Source organism: Triticum aestivum, chromosome 1D, assembly GCF_018294505.1.
Source record: "Triticum aestivum cultivar Chinese Spring chromosome 1D, IWGSC CS RefSeq v2.1, whole genome shotgun sequence".
Taxonomy (NCBI): Eukaryota; Viridiplantae; Streptophyta; class Magnoliopsida; order Poales; family Poaceae; genus Triticum; species Triticum aestivum.
In genome coordinates, this window is record NC_057796.1 from 107,427,442 (window position 1) to 107,440,602 (window position 13,161).

The 13,161-nt window shown below is 45.9% G+C and overlaps 1 protein-coding gene across 3 annotated transcripts; it reads left to right on the forward strand.

The window, feature by feature from the left end:
• Positions 1-1,072: 1,072 nt before the first annotated feature.
• Positions 1,073-7,888, forward strand: LOC123180611 (uncharacterized). 3 transcript variants are annotated; one of them, XM_044592686.1, is made up of 4 exons: positions 1,073-1,550; positions 4,040-4,099; positions 5,716-5,759; positions 7,549-7,888. In XM_044592686.1, the coding sequence occupies exons 1-4, from the start codon at positions 1,319-1,321 to the stop codon at positions 7,723-7,725; spliced, it is 513 nt and encodes a 170-aa protein (XP_044448621.1). In that variant the 5' UTR covers positions 1,073-1,318; the 3' UTR covers positions 7,726-7,888. The 3 variants fall into 3 exon arrangements, 1 of the variants encoding a protein (XP_044448621.1); XR_006491142.1 differs by lacking the exon at positions 4,040-4,099 and having other exon boundaries at positions 5,716-7,888; XR_006491141.1 differs by lacking the exons at positions 1,073-1,550; positions 4,040-4,099 and having other exon boundaries at positions 5,148-7,195.
• The last annotated feature ends 5,273 nt before the right edge of the window (positions 7,889-13,161 follow it).

The following is a 13,161-nucleotide window of genomic DNA, read 5'->3' on the forward strand; positions in this document are numbered from 1 at the left end:
GGCGGCTTCTGGTTTAGCGATTTGGGAGCCTTCGGAGTTGCACGCGCGTGCAACCCGGGAGGCAGTTTTTTCAGACTTGCTTTTTCTCTCAGTATCCACACTATTAGTACTAGTAAATGGCACGTGCCATGCACGTGTAGAGATAGTTATTAACACACATACATGTGAAAAAATATGGGTAATTTTAAATAGTACCGTCATATTTTGAACTACCATAGGTGGAGTCACGCAACTCATCAGTTAATTAATCATTAATTGTTAAATTATAAACAATTTAATCATGTTTTTGTAATACTAAATTTGCACAATTTAGAATACCATGAGAAAAAGTATACCCACTTAAACCCTAAAACTTTGTCCTAATAAAATTTAATACATATTAGATTGAGCAATGGAAAGAGTGCTATTTGCAAGTTATTTATCATTAGAAATAAAGTAATAATATAAACATTAATTATGTCCGTTGTGTTGATCTGAATTTGTTCACATAATTTATTGGTAAGAAAAACAATGGTAATAATATTTGTAAAACAAATTTATAAGAGAAAGTAAAAGCTATTTAGCTGTAACATATATTACATTTTTACTTTGTTTGCATTTACCCAGACTTAATAAACAATTGGTTTCGGCTTGTGCGCCTATACCCAGGCTGCATCATCACATGCTTTCTCTCTCTCTCGCCATGATGCGTGCTTGCTAGTGGAGTAGTTGCTAGTACTCCTAGTCTTACTATATTCTAGTACTACATGTATCACCGGAGTGCTGGAAATTTCTGAACAGTAGCATGCTACAAAGAAAGCAGGGAGAATCACGTGTACATTCTGGAAACTGCTACTACTACAACTGTCAGTTGCAGGCTCGCAGCACAGGGGAAGGGTCAGCGAATCCATGCAATGTAGACCGTCAGATTGACATATCCAACGGTCCATATGCAGCCACGTAGACGTGTAACACAAGTCATTAAATTTGAGCCGTCCGATTAGGAAGATCCAACGGTCCATATGACTTGTTATTGGTAATACTATATAGGAGTATAGATTAGCACGTATTGTTGCTTCAGGGGTCCCACCAATATGAACCTTTCTTGAGTCTTCTTTGTCTTCTCGGAGCTCACAGCCAGCCATGGAAAGGCTGAGCCAGCTTGGATCCACCGGATCTGAGGATCACCCCCAAGCTCCCCCTCGGTTTCCAACTTCCTGGTCGTTACCTGCACGCACTCATGGCTGGGGCGGTGCTTGGTTTGGATCCCCGTGTGCCTCATCGATCTCCCGGGCCGGTCAATGGGAGTAGGGCCCTAACAGCAGCCGCGTGATGGAGGATGCGAGCTCGTCGAACTCGCGGTTCCTTTCCAGTCTGCGTCCATGGAGGCGATGAAGTAGTGGATCTCGTTCCCCTTAGCTCCTGCGCGATTTTGGGAATCTTGGGGGTGTTGTCCGTCCCCAAGCGCCAAGCCGGAGGCGTCAATGCTGTTCCCAAGCGAGCAGCCTACGCATCGTATTCATCCTCAACTGCCGCATCCCGGCTTCGGCATTGCATTCTTCCACTTACAGGTCCCCCCATCTCTCTTCTCTTTTTTTGGCTTTGTATGATTGACCAAATATACTTTAAGGTACTGCTTGCTAGTTGCTAGTGTCAAATGTTACTACTATCCTGCATACTGGTTTTTGTTGATTTTCATCCAGATTGACTTTTCCATCTACAAATTGGCGATAGTAAGTTCTGGACGCCTAACACAACTTAAGGCAAAATGTTATTTAGTTTATGTCCTTTCCACTTTTTTCCGGGCTTGTGAGTGAAATTGGTAGAGTTCTGCCCCCTACGCCTATTAATATTCACAAAATTAAGGAAATATTGAGTGTATTTGTGATTTTAATATCTGAATAGTAAAATTAGGTCTAATTGCAATATAATATATAACCATTGGGTTCAGTGGCGTAGCTTCGAAGAAAAAACTGGGCAGGCCAGCTCAAAGAAAACACAAAAACTTGGCTCCCTGGCGCAATTTGTAGAATTTAAATAACAGTTGGGTGAAAAAAATTAAGCTACTGCCTTGGTCACCGGCTGGCCGCTGCTTGCTGCAGCGTTGCCTCCTGCGACTTGCTTGGACGCGTTGGATCAATCGAGTAGCGAATTAGCTTTGCTTAGTTGATTGGCCTCCGAAGCATATTTTTTATTAAAATCACAAAAGACCTGGGTGGGCTATGGCCCAATTCTGCCTTAACTAAGCTCTGACCCTGATTGGATTGTACTATAGAATAGGCTTGAAATATCATATGATATGGAGTGTCGATGTTTGATATTATTGAACTATTTCCATCAAATGCTGATGCATGTTTCCAATGCTTATGCGGAGTAGTACATCATATCCATGTACTTATGGTTATATAAAAGGATTTGAAAATCCATCTAGTTCACGGCGAAGAAGATGGCCTCTGCCCTGGGGAATGTTCAAGTCCACACCCATCTAGTTCATATGTATGGAAGTAGTGGCGCATGCTCTTTTTAATAAATCTTTTTTTATGCCTGACCAAATCATTTGTTTTGTATTGATCAGTGTATACATGCACTTGACCTGACTGCATGGACAACTCTTATGTAGTAAATTCCTGTAATATCCTAAATTTTCAATTTGGAATGTTATATATTAGATCATCATTGCATAGCATATTTTATTGCATTTTGGCAAAATCCTCGAAAATCCTAAGCAACTCAAGGACCTTCGGAGAGAGTTGGGGAATTTTTCGCGGTTTTCATATTTGATTTTTATCAAATAATGAAACGAGGATTTTGGTTTTAATTATTTTTTTCTCCGAAAAATATTTCGCATTAAAATAAATGAGAGGAGAAAATATAACTTCTCCAAAATAATTGAAATATTGGAGGAAAAATATTAAAATCAAATATTTGATTTTATTCGGATTTTATTTGCATTAGAAAAATTGCACGTTTTCAAAACTCCATTTTTGGGTCAAGAAAATGTTCATCTCGTTCTAATTATTTTAATTAGACGGTGAAAATTTGTTTTGGCATTTTTGGATTTTTTATTTATTTTTCTACGATTTTTCTTAGGTTCGGCAAAATTATTTAAAAAAAATTCCCGAGCGCGCCGACTGGGCCGAAGCCCAGCCGACGGCCCAGCCCACCGCCCGAGCCGTCTCCCTCCCGGAGACCTAGCTCCCGCCGCCGCCCGAGTCCCGGTCGGGGACGACGCCGCCGCCGCCTTACCCTTTCCCCACGGCACCCCCCCTCCTTAAGTACCCTAGCCCCGCCGCCCTCTCCTCACCTCATCCCGACCCCGCCCCGCGCCCGACGCCGCCCGGAGGAGCCGCGCCGGAGCCGCCTATCGCCGCCGCCTCGGGAAGCCCCGACTCCGCCGCCCGCCGCCCCTCGCCGTCGCCCGTCGCCTCCCCGAGCCCCGCCGCCCCTCGCCGCACCCCCCCGAGCCCCGCCGGAGCCCGTCCCGAGCCCCGCCGGAGTTGCCCCGACGAGGTAGCCGCAGCCGCCGCCGACCGTCCGGTTTTTTTTCTAAAAACCGCCTCGGTTTATTTTTTTTGAAACCCTAGATTTTTTTATAGATCGGTTTAGTTAGTTCGTGAACGTTCACCGATCCGTTCGTTTTAACGAACGTGTTCACCGGTTAGCGCAGTTAACGAACGTCCGTTCGTTTGACTGTTCGTCAGTTTTTTTTTCGTCGGATTTTCCGCGATTTCCCAGATCGCGATTTCTGATGTGTTTTTCGTTTTAGTTTATCTTTTAGCTCGTTTATCGGAATTAGGCGATTCAAGCGCCTAGAGTTTCGTCTCGAAATTCTCTTTCCGTTTAACCTATTCAAACAAGTTTTTGCTACTGTAAAATTTGACTTAGATCCAGATTAGTAAACGAAGCTTGTTTTTTTCGCCGTTTGACTTTCGTTGCTTCGTTTGATTCGATTCTTTTTGCAAACCGGAGTTCTTAAGTTGAACTTTCTGGTTAGATCTTTATTTGAGTTTTACCTGTGCATTAGATGAGTGCTTATTGTTTGCTTATTTGTTTGCGATAGAGTACCCGGAGTGCGCCGCTTGCTACTTCGAATCTCTAGGTTTCACGGATCATCAGCAAGGCAAGTAACACTTTGATCATACCTCTTTTACTACCCAGTTTTATTGCATTAGACCAATCCTCAAACATTGCATGATTAGGATCTAATTAAATTGTGGGTATTGGGAAGTAGTTGAGGTAGTACCTATTACCTGTTTTGTTATCAAACCTTGGGAGTTACTTCTACGTTTGCTCATATTGCTATGCTATGCTAGTAGACGTGGATTGGGTTTGAGTGTTACCATGACAGATGTGAGATTGCTAATTAATGGTCAACCTTAAGGTGGCAACTAAAACTCACATCTGGGTGGATTGAGGTACCTGGGTATTCCAGGATTGCCTGTTTTTCTTTTGGACCGCCACCCAAGTTCAAAGGGATCATGAGATTATTCATGCTAGAAACTTCCGTGTGCAGCCACAAGCTATTATGGGCTCTAGCATAGTTGAGTAGGTTACATGATCTCTTGAAGAGGTGGGCTAGCAGATGTAGGGGAAAGTAGGTGTAACTGTCCACCCGGAGTAAAGAGTTATTGTTTCTGAAAGACTGTGTCTAGGTCATCCGTTTCTCAAACATCATGTAGTGCGAGAATCAAGCGGAGGCGATCGAGTCTTGTGGGGAAAAGTGCGCAAACCTCTGCAGAGTGTACAAACTAATCATGATTAGCCGTGTCCCCGGTTATGGATATCTTGAGTATCTAGTATTTGGATTATCATGTGAATCTCATCATGTTACTTTAATTAATTTTGTTGGGTTAATGATGATACTTAATTGGGATTGAGATGCTGTCAACCATCTCAATGTTTAACAACCACCATGATAGTTAAATAAAATTTATTCCTTTGCAGTAGGGAAAAATTGGCTTTTTGCCAAACTGTAACCATAGAGCCTTCTACCAGCCATATATGCATGTAGTATAGCATTATTATATTCATTACTCTCTATGTGTTACATTGCCAGCATATTCCATGTGCTGACCCGTTTTCGGGCTGCAACGTTTCATGTTGCAGACTTTTCAGACGACGAGTAAGGTGCCTTAGGTCGTGGTCTTATACTTAGTGATGCCGTTGGAGTTGATGGACTCACTTATCTTCCAAGTCTTCCGCTGTTATCGTTTTTAGATGGCCTTAAGCCATATTTGTCATACTTATTTCTCTCTTGAGATACTCGTTGTAATAAGTGTGTGATTGCTACTCTGTTATAAATCCTCCATTTGTATCAGCATTACTGATCCAGGGATGACACTGGTGCACAGCAGCACAGACTGTTTGAGGTCTGGTCGCTACAATTCCCAAAAAGATAATGGATGATGGTACCTTAGACTACAAAACTGATAATTGATAATTAGTTGAGAGAAATTGGTTTTGTCTCTCCATGTTTGATGTGTTGAAACACAATATGTGTAAAGCACCACCAAGATTTTCTATCTCGACCATTTAGTCATGTGATACAATGGAGATTCGAATAATCCTATAGTCCATGGATGCTGCTAGTCAGTAGGTTAATAACGTGAACCCCTATTTAAAAATTTAATATTATCTGTCCTCATATTTGTAATCATTCATTCAATATGAGTGGTAAAAGGTGAAAATGCGTGTTAGAGAGGCGCACATCTATCATAACGATCTCGTAACTTTCAGGAATGATTATGCGGATCAGGCATGTTACGGATTTACATAACCAAGTGAGTACACCTCCTTTTTGATTCTATTGTCATTATAAACAAATGCCTCCTTTATCAATTCCTTTTGATACTAAAAAAAGTCTAAGTACATATTAGAACAGAAGATGTAATATCAATAGAATTTGCACACATTTATATTAAGATGAGCACGACTAAACATTCATAGTCTTCAAAGTGGATTTGTCTGCATGCACACATAATAAGTTAAATCCATGTTCTCATGGACTCTAAAGTAAACGCAATTGTATGCCAATGCAAATTACTACTCTCCGTTCACAAATATAAGATGTTTCGGATATTTCAATATGCACTACATACAGACTGAAATGAGTGAACAAACATACTAAAACATGTCTATATACATCCAATTCACAAAAAAATTGGAACATCTTATATTTTTGAACAAAGGGAGTACGAAGTATATAGAGTATCTAGAATATATTTGTATAAGTACAACCAGGGGATTAAGTTGTTGTTTAGCACTTGCTACTGCCTTGTTCTAGCTTGTGTTCCTTCCAGGTGCTTTCCTAATCCTCTTGTCTTCTGTCGATTCTTTTCTCCTATTTTTGCATTTCATCCCTTTTTTGGTTTTTCATGTAGATTTTTAGTCCTATTCGTTCACTAAAATTTGAATGTCAGTAACATAATTTCCCTGCTAGGCTAGCTTTAATAGAAAAATAATTGTGTTCAGAGATGCATATGGGGCATTGTAGCATCAAGGTGCTAGTGCATTTCCGTTCGAACATTTAAAAATATGTTCTTAAATGAGAGTACCTCGTCATTGATACCGCCAATGCTAAAATGGTCATGATTTTCGTCCTGTCCTGCCTGTAAGGTAAGATACTATACCTTATAGTTTGGAATATAAAATAGTACATTTGTTTTTCTTAAATTAGAAATGTAAAGTTTTGACATGTGTAAAGTGTTCTTTCAGCTACTCTTTTAAATTTGGTGTCGGTACGAATTTTACCATGTGTGAAGTTTCTTCATAGTCTTTATTTGAATCATCTTCTAAGTACATGCGGACATACTTTCTTTTCGAAAATATTTGCCTGCATTTTTTGGAAATTCGTAAAATAACAACAATTATTTAACACATGTAGAGATGAGAAGTGAAATACCTGATCATTGAGAAGTTTGTTCTCTGTAACCTTTTTTTGCTTCATTCATGACTTTTGTTCCTTGGATTTCCAGTATGCTTTATAAAGAAAATACTTGCATTATACTTTTGGTTAGCTATTTTTACTAGTTTTCCAATATGGATCCTGCTGGAGGTGGCTTGATTTCGTGCAGAAGATGGTAGCTGCTGGAGGTGGTGTTGTCGCTAGACGGAACTAATGATGTAGGTTGTGTCATTGCTGGCTGGAGTTGATCGGGCAATCCTCAATATTATGTACAATGTTCTACAAACACAATAGTGGTAAATGGAAGTAAAAGTAAGTGGCTTGCCGAATTGAGCTTAAACCTGTTAGTTGGGCATATTTTGGCAACGCAAATATAAACTTATATATGTGCTATTAATTAGAGCAAAGGGGATTCATGAAAAGGACGGGTGCATATGAACCTCTAGGTGTGCTACAGAGTATTATTATCAATTAAAGAACATACCAGTTCTTGGAAAAAAGAGGCATGCATGCAAAGGTTTTAGAGGATCGATCTAATACCTGACTCGGCTTGGGTTCCCGTTGCATAGCGCAATGGCAATTCCGATGAAGATGGTGCCCGCGCTAGGACATCCCAGTTCTTTTTTACTGACCCGTCAGGTCTAACACTTCTGGCTGCTTGTCAGGTCCAACATCCGCGTCAAGCAGCCGCGCGTCGTTGCGATGGGAGAAGTCGGTTTTCAGTCCATCATGAAGTACGTATGCGTCCAGGTCGGCGCTTTGTGGGCAGACCTTTAAAATTCAGGACATCTTGGAGGAGAACGGCAGGGTTCTTTCCAGGAAGCTTGGGTGTGTCGGCGTAGCAGGAGTACCTGAGTGAATCTTGAAGGAGATCTTTCTTTTTGGTAAACTATCTGTGCCGAAGATAGCTCCCTATGTATTTGATACAATGGATGTAAATCTTTTACTATGTAGATGTCCATCGGTACTCTAATCTATTAGTAATGAAACAATAGTTTCTTACTAGTACTAGCTTCCATGTCCCGCGACCCGTCCCCAACCCAGCCGCCCCACCATCCCATCCCGGCGCCGGCCACGGCGGCAGCGCCGGCCACCAACCCCTCGCGCCCTTGCCTGCTGCCGCCTCCTCCGGCTTGCCTGCCGCTGGATTTCATCCCGCAGGTTGTTTCTGCGGGCGTATCTTCGCTGCCGGGACAGGAGGGCGCCAGATCCGGGTCGCCGGACCCATTCGTTGCCGCCCCAAGGCCAGATACCAGAGGATGCGCCACAGGAGATGGTGCCGGAGACGCCGCTCGAGCTCCAGGGCACCCAGCCGCGGGTGGCTTCCATCATCGTCGTTCCGTCACCTTGTGTTCATGGCGCCGCATCGTCCTCCTACAGCGGCTCCTCAGCGGATGCGGGGCCTGATGCAGATGTGGCCGGCGTGGGATGGCAGCTCGTGTGCTCCAGGCGTGGCCCGCGCCCCCCGCCTTCTCCTGCTCCGGCCCCCGCTCGGCGTCCCCTTCCTGACTGGATGCGCGGAAGATGCTGCCGCTGTCTCGCCCCGGGTCACCGTGCTGCAACCTGTCGGGACCCCTTCAGGTGCTCTCGCTGCCTCCAGCCCGGCCATCATGCTCGAGGATGCACCAACGCGTGGCGTCCGCTCAGCGATTTGAAGACCCTGCGGCAGCACCACCTGTGCCTCCACTCGCTCCCCGGCCACCGGCTCGTGGTTGGCCTGCTCCTCCGCAAGCCCAGACGCTGCCCTCGTCGTCATGGCCGCACCTCAGCGACGCTGCTCTACAGGTGGAAGATTCCACTGTTCCAGATGTGCTGCTGCAAGCACCGTTCTACTCAGGTCACGCGGCGACTGTTTGGCTCGCGGGGGCACAGTCCGATGCTGCTTGCAAGGCTGTGGCGGTGGCCCTTGCGTCTGCTATCGGCTCAAGCATCGCTGATATCAGGGTTGTCCGTCAGTCTGTTGACAATGTTGCTGCTGATCATACAGTGAAGATCTCTCGTGCTGCTTCCCCGCCCAAGCAAACGCCTTCGTCCACCGTGTTGGTGGCTAATTCTACTGCAAGTGAAGTTCTCCGCATTTGCTCTCCAGCTAGGCCCGTGCTGCCCTCACCGTCTTCATCTGCATCGCGCCCTCCAGGATTTGAGGCCTCTCCCGTGATGAGCTCCGCTACACAGACTCCGCCCTTCATCACCGACGCCACACCCCCCAGGCTCCTACTCCTGCACCTTCCAGCGTGGACGTGCTGCCGCCGATTCTGGAGCCTCTATTCCAGAGGCAGCAGGCAGCCTTGCTCCCCTCGCCGGCTTGGACGCCTCCTAGGCCGCCGGCTGCATGACGCAAAACTTTGGCGGGCGTGACCATTGGCCGCTCGGATGGTGGCCTGCTGCTCAAGCGCTCCAGCGCTAGGTTGTCGACGAAGGCTCTTGCTCGTCAGCCCCCCATCGCGTTGCAAGCAGAGGCTCTGGTGTGCCGCAACCTGGGCATTGTCCAGGACGGACAGAACATCACCGGTGCTGCTCTGGAGGCGCTAAAGAACTTGTTCAAGGAAGAGATCTCTGATTCGACGATGTTGGCTTTGAGGAAACTGTTCAAACTAGATGATCAAGAAGCGGAGGCTGTTGAAGATGCCTTGATTAGCCATGGTGGAGAGCAGGCGCTCGATCATGAGGAGGTGGAGCAACATGCTGCTGCTTGAGCAGTCTTTGTTTCATTGCTGCTCAGACATGGGAGATGCTTTAGTTTTTAATGTTAGAACAATCTATTAACATTCTGTGCTGGAACGTGAGGGGTCTAAACTGTCTGGACCGTCGAACTACTGTGCATGAGACCATTGCAGCTTCATCTTGTCAGATTGTGTGCTTCCAAGAGTCCAAGTTAGACAACGTTGACAAGTTCATTGCTGCATATCTGGGAGGTTTTCGCCTTCGTAGCTACGCCCAGTTACCGGCGGTGGGCACCCGTGGTGGCATCCTAATGATCTGGGATGATTCCGTCATTGACATCAATGACATTGTGGCGCTGGAATTCTGCCTCTCCGCCTCGGTCACGTTGCGTGAGTCTAGCACCACCTTCAAGATCTCCACCGTCTATGGTCCTTCTACTGTCTCGAGAAAGGATGATTTCTTCGCTGAGTTGATCACCCAAAAGCCCGCATCCGGATCCAAGTGGCTGGTCCTAGGCGACTTCAACCAAATCTATCGGGCCCGTGACAAAAATAAGCGCAATATTAATAGAAGTCACATCACCCGCTTCCGCAACGCCCTTCAATCATGTGAGCTCAAAGAGATCCACCTTCAAAATCGTCATTTCACCTAGAGCAATGAAAGGACAAATCCTACTTTGTGCAAGCTTGACTCCTTTTTCTGCAACGCCGAATGGGACATTCACTTCAACACTCACATTCTTCATGCCCTGTCCTCGTCGCTCTCGGACCATTGCCCGCTGTTGCTTGCCAATGATTATGGCCCTAGAAGACCTCGGAGCTTTAAATTTGAATTTTTTTGGCCTTCCCTTCCTAGTTTCAATGAGATTGTGCATAAGGCTTGGAATGAGCCTTCGGTGCACACCGAACCTTATCAAGTGTTGTTCCATAAGCTCAAAAAGACCGGTGTCCGGCTTTCCGAATGGAGTAGAAGCCTCTTCTCCAAGTCCAAACTCCATCTGCATGCCGCCCTTAGAATCATTCTTGAGCTTGATGTGGCACAAGAATCTCGCGCCTTAAGCCTTGCCGAACATGATCTTCGGGCTCGTCTCAAGAAAAGAGTGGTCAGTTTGGCGGTCCTTGAGCGTTCAAGGAAGAAACAATGTGCCCGCATTTCCAATTTGCGGGAGGGCGATGCCAATACCAAATACTTCCATAGGTGCATAAACGCTAGGAGGCGAAAAAAATCATATTCACCGATTGAAGCACAATAATGGCTGGGTCACGGAGCATGAGAGAAAGGAGGAAATCATTCTTGACCACTTCTCCAACTGGAAAGAGTAATGCTAGGAAAAAGGACTTCAATTGGGATCAATTTCATTTTGAAGAGTGCGACCTTGGTACGCTTGATGAACCCTTCACGATGGAGGAAGTGCACAATGCCATCAAGCAAATGCCCAATGACAAAGCTCCCGGACCGGATGGGTTCACCGGAATGTTCTTCAAGTCTTGTTGGGACATTATTAAAGATGATGTCATGCCGGTCATCCACCAATTTGGTAACCTCCATGTTACCAACCTCCATTGGCTTAACTCGGCGAACGTTGTGCTCTTGCCCAAAAAGGATGGGGCAGAGGGGATCGGTGACTATAGGCCTATTAGTCTAATCCATGCCATAGCCAAGATCATTGCTAAGTTGCTTGCGATCCGTCTTGGGCCTCATATGGACAACCTTATCTCCAAGGCCCAAAGTGCTTTCATCAAAAAGAGAAGTATTCATGACAACTTCATGTACGTGCGCAACCTTGCTCGTCGGCTCCACAAAAGAAAAACGCCATCCATCCCTCTCAAGCTTGACATTCGGAAGGCTTTTGACTCTGTGCGGTGGGACTACATTCTTGATCTTCTACAACGGAGAGGTTTCCCTAGAAAGTTTCGTGAGTGGGTTGCGGCCCTACTTTGCACATCTACCTCTCGGATCCTACTCAATGGTGTTCCTGGCCCCCCAATTAAGCACGGCCAGGGCTTTCACCAAGGAGACCCACTCTCACCCCTATTGTTCGTCATTGCCATTGACCCTCTCCAACAAGTTCTCGACTTGGCCACTAGGCATGGGTTGCTTCACAAGATTAGAGGTCGTGGGGTTATGTGTAGGACCTCACTATATGCCGACGATGCAATGGTGTTCATGGCTCCCATCAAGCAAGATATTGACAACCTCTCATCCATCTTGGGCTGTTTTGGTGAGGTCACCAGATTAGAGACAAACTTCCAAAAGAGCTCCTTTGTCCCCATTCGGTGCGGTAACCACAATCTGGGGGAGATCCTCCATAACTTGCCGGCGACCCGAGCTTATTTTCCCATCCGGTATTTGGGCCTACCCCTTTCCATATGGCAACTCAAGAGAGCAGATTTCCAATTCCTTGAAGACAAGGTTGCCACAAGGCTTGTCCCTTGGGATGGGCAAAACATCACCACTACGGGTCGTGGTAACCTTGTCAAATCCGTCCTCACCTCGCAAGTCATCTACCATGCCACTCCGCTTATCATCCCGCCACCGGTCATAAAGAGCATCAACAAAATCCAGAGGGCCTTCCTTTGGGCGGGAACAGAAAAAATCACGGGTGCCAAGTGCAAGGTTAATTGGGCTACCGTGTGCCGCCCAAAACACCTTGGGGGATTCGGTGTGCTTGACCTCGACAAGTTCGCTCGGGCATTGCGCTTACGTTGGCTTTGGTACGAGTGGAAAGAAACGGACAAGCTTTGGGTGGGTATGGGGAACCCATCCGACAAAGTGGACATCAACCTCTTCTATGCCTCTACCATCATATCAATTGGCAATGGTGCCATTGCCCCTTTTTGGGATTCCCCTTGGCTCAATGGGAAGAGACCGAAGGACATTGCTCCCCTCATTTACTTGGCCTCATCGCGAAAAAATTGGAAAGTCAAGGAGGCCTTGGCGGACGATGCTTGGATTCGCAAGTTAAGACTCAATATGATTCACACCATGGAGCACCTTAGGCAATTTATTGAGCTTTGGGAGCAAATTCACCACACCCACCTCCGCGAAGATGTAATTGACGAGATGATTTGGAAGCACTCGACGAGTGGGCATTATTCTCCGGCATCGGCTTACCGCGCACAATTCATTGGATCTATGGTCACCACCTTCCACTACTACATTTGGGGCGTTTGGGCTCCACCAAAGGTGAAATTCTTTGCGTGGCTTGCAACCCGTAATAGGATTTGGACGTCCGACAGGCTCGCCAAGAGGGGTTGGCAAAATTGTGGACTCTGTCCACTTTTCCAATGTGTGCAAGAAAGTGGAGCACATCTTTTTTTCAAGTGTCGGTTCACCGTCAGGATTTGGAACCTTATCAAAAATTGGCTCGGTCTTCATGTGATTGACACGGCAACTTGGGGAACCTTGCACTCACTCTCGCATTGGTGGAGAAACATGTCCGGAAGCAACATCCCCAATAGAAAGGCCATGGCATCCCTCACCATGCTAGTCGGCTGGACCATCTGGAAAGAGAGAAATGCTCGTGTATTCCAACACAAATCAACTCCGGAACCGGTCATCTTCAGTATCATCAAAAGGGAGGCTAGACTTTGGGTTATCGCGGGTGCGAAAAA

Bases quoted from the DNA above. Each gene is read 5' to 3' on its own strand.
- LOC123180611 (XM_044592686.1), top strand. From the start codon at position 1,319: ATGCGAGCTCGTCGAACTCGCGGTTCCTTTCCAGTCTGCGTCCATGGA. The intron at 4,100-5,715 runs GCAAGTAACACT...CGTAACTTTCAG, and splicing joins TTTCACGGATCATCAGCAAG to GAATGATTATGCGGATCAGG. The intron at 5,760-7,548 runs GTGAGTACACCT...GCTGCTTGTCAG, and splicing joins TTACGGATTTACATAACCAA to GTCCAACATCCGCGTCAAGC.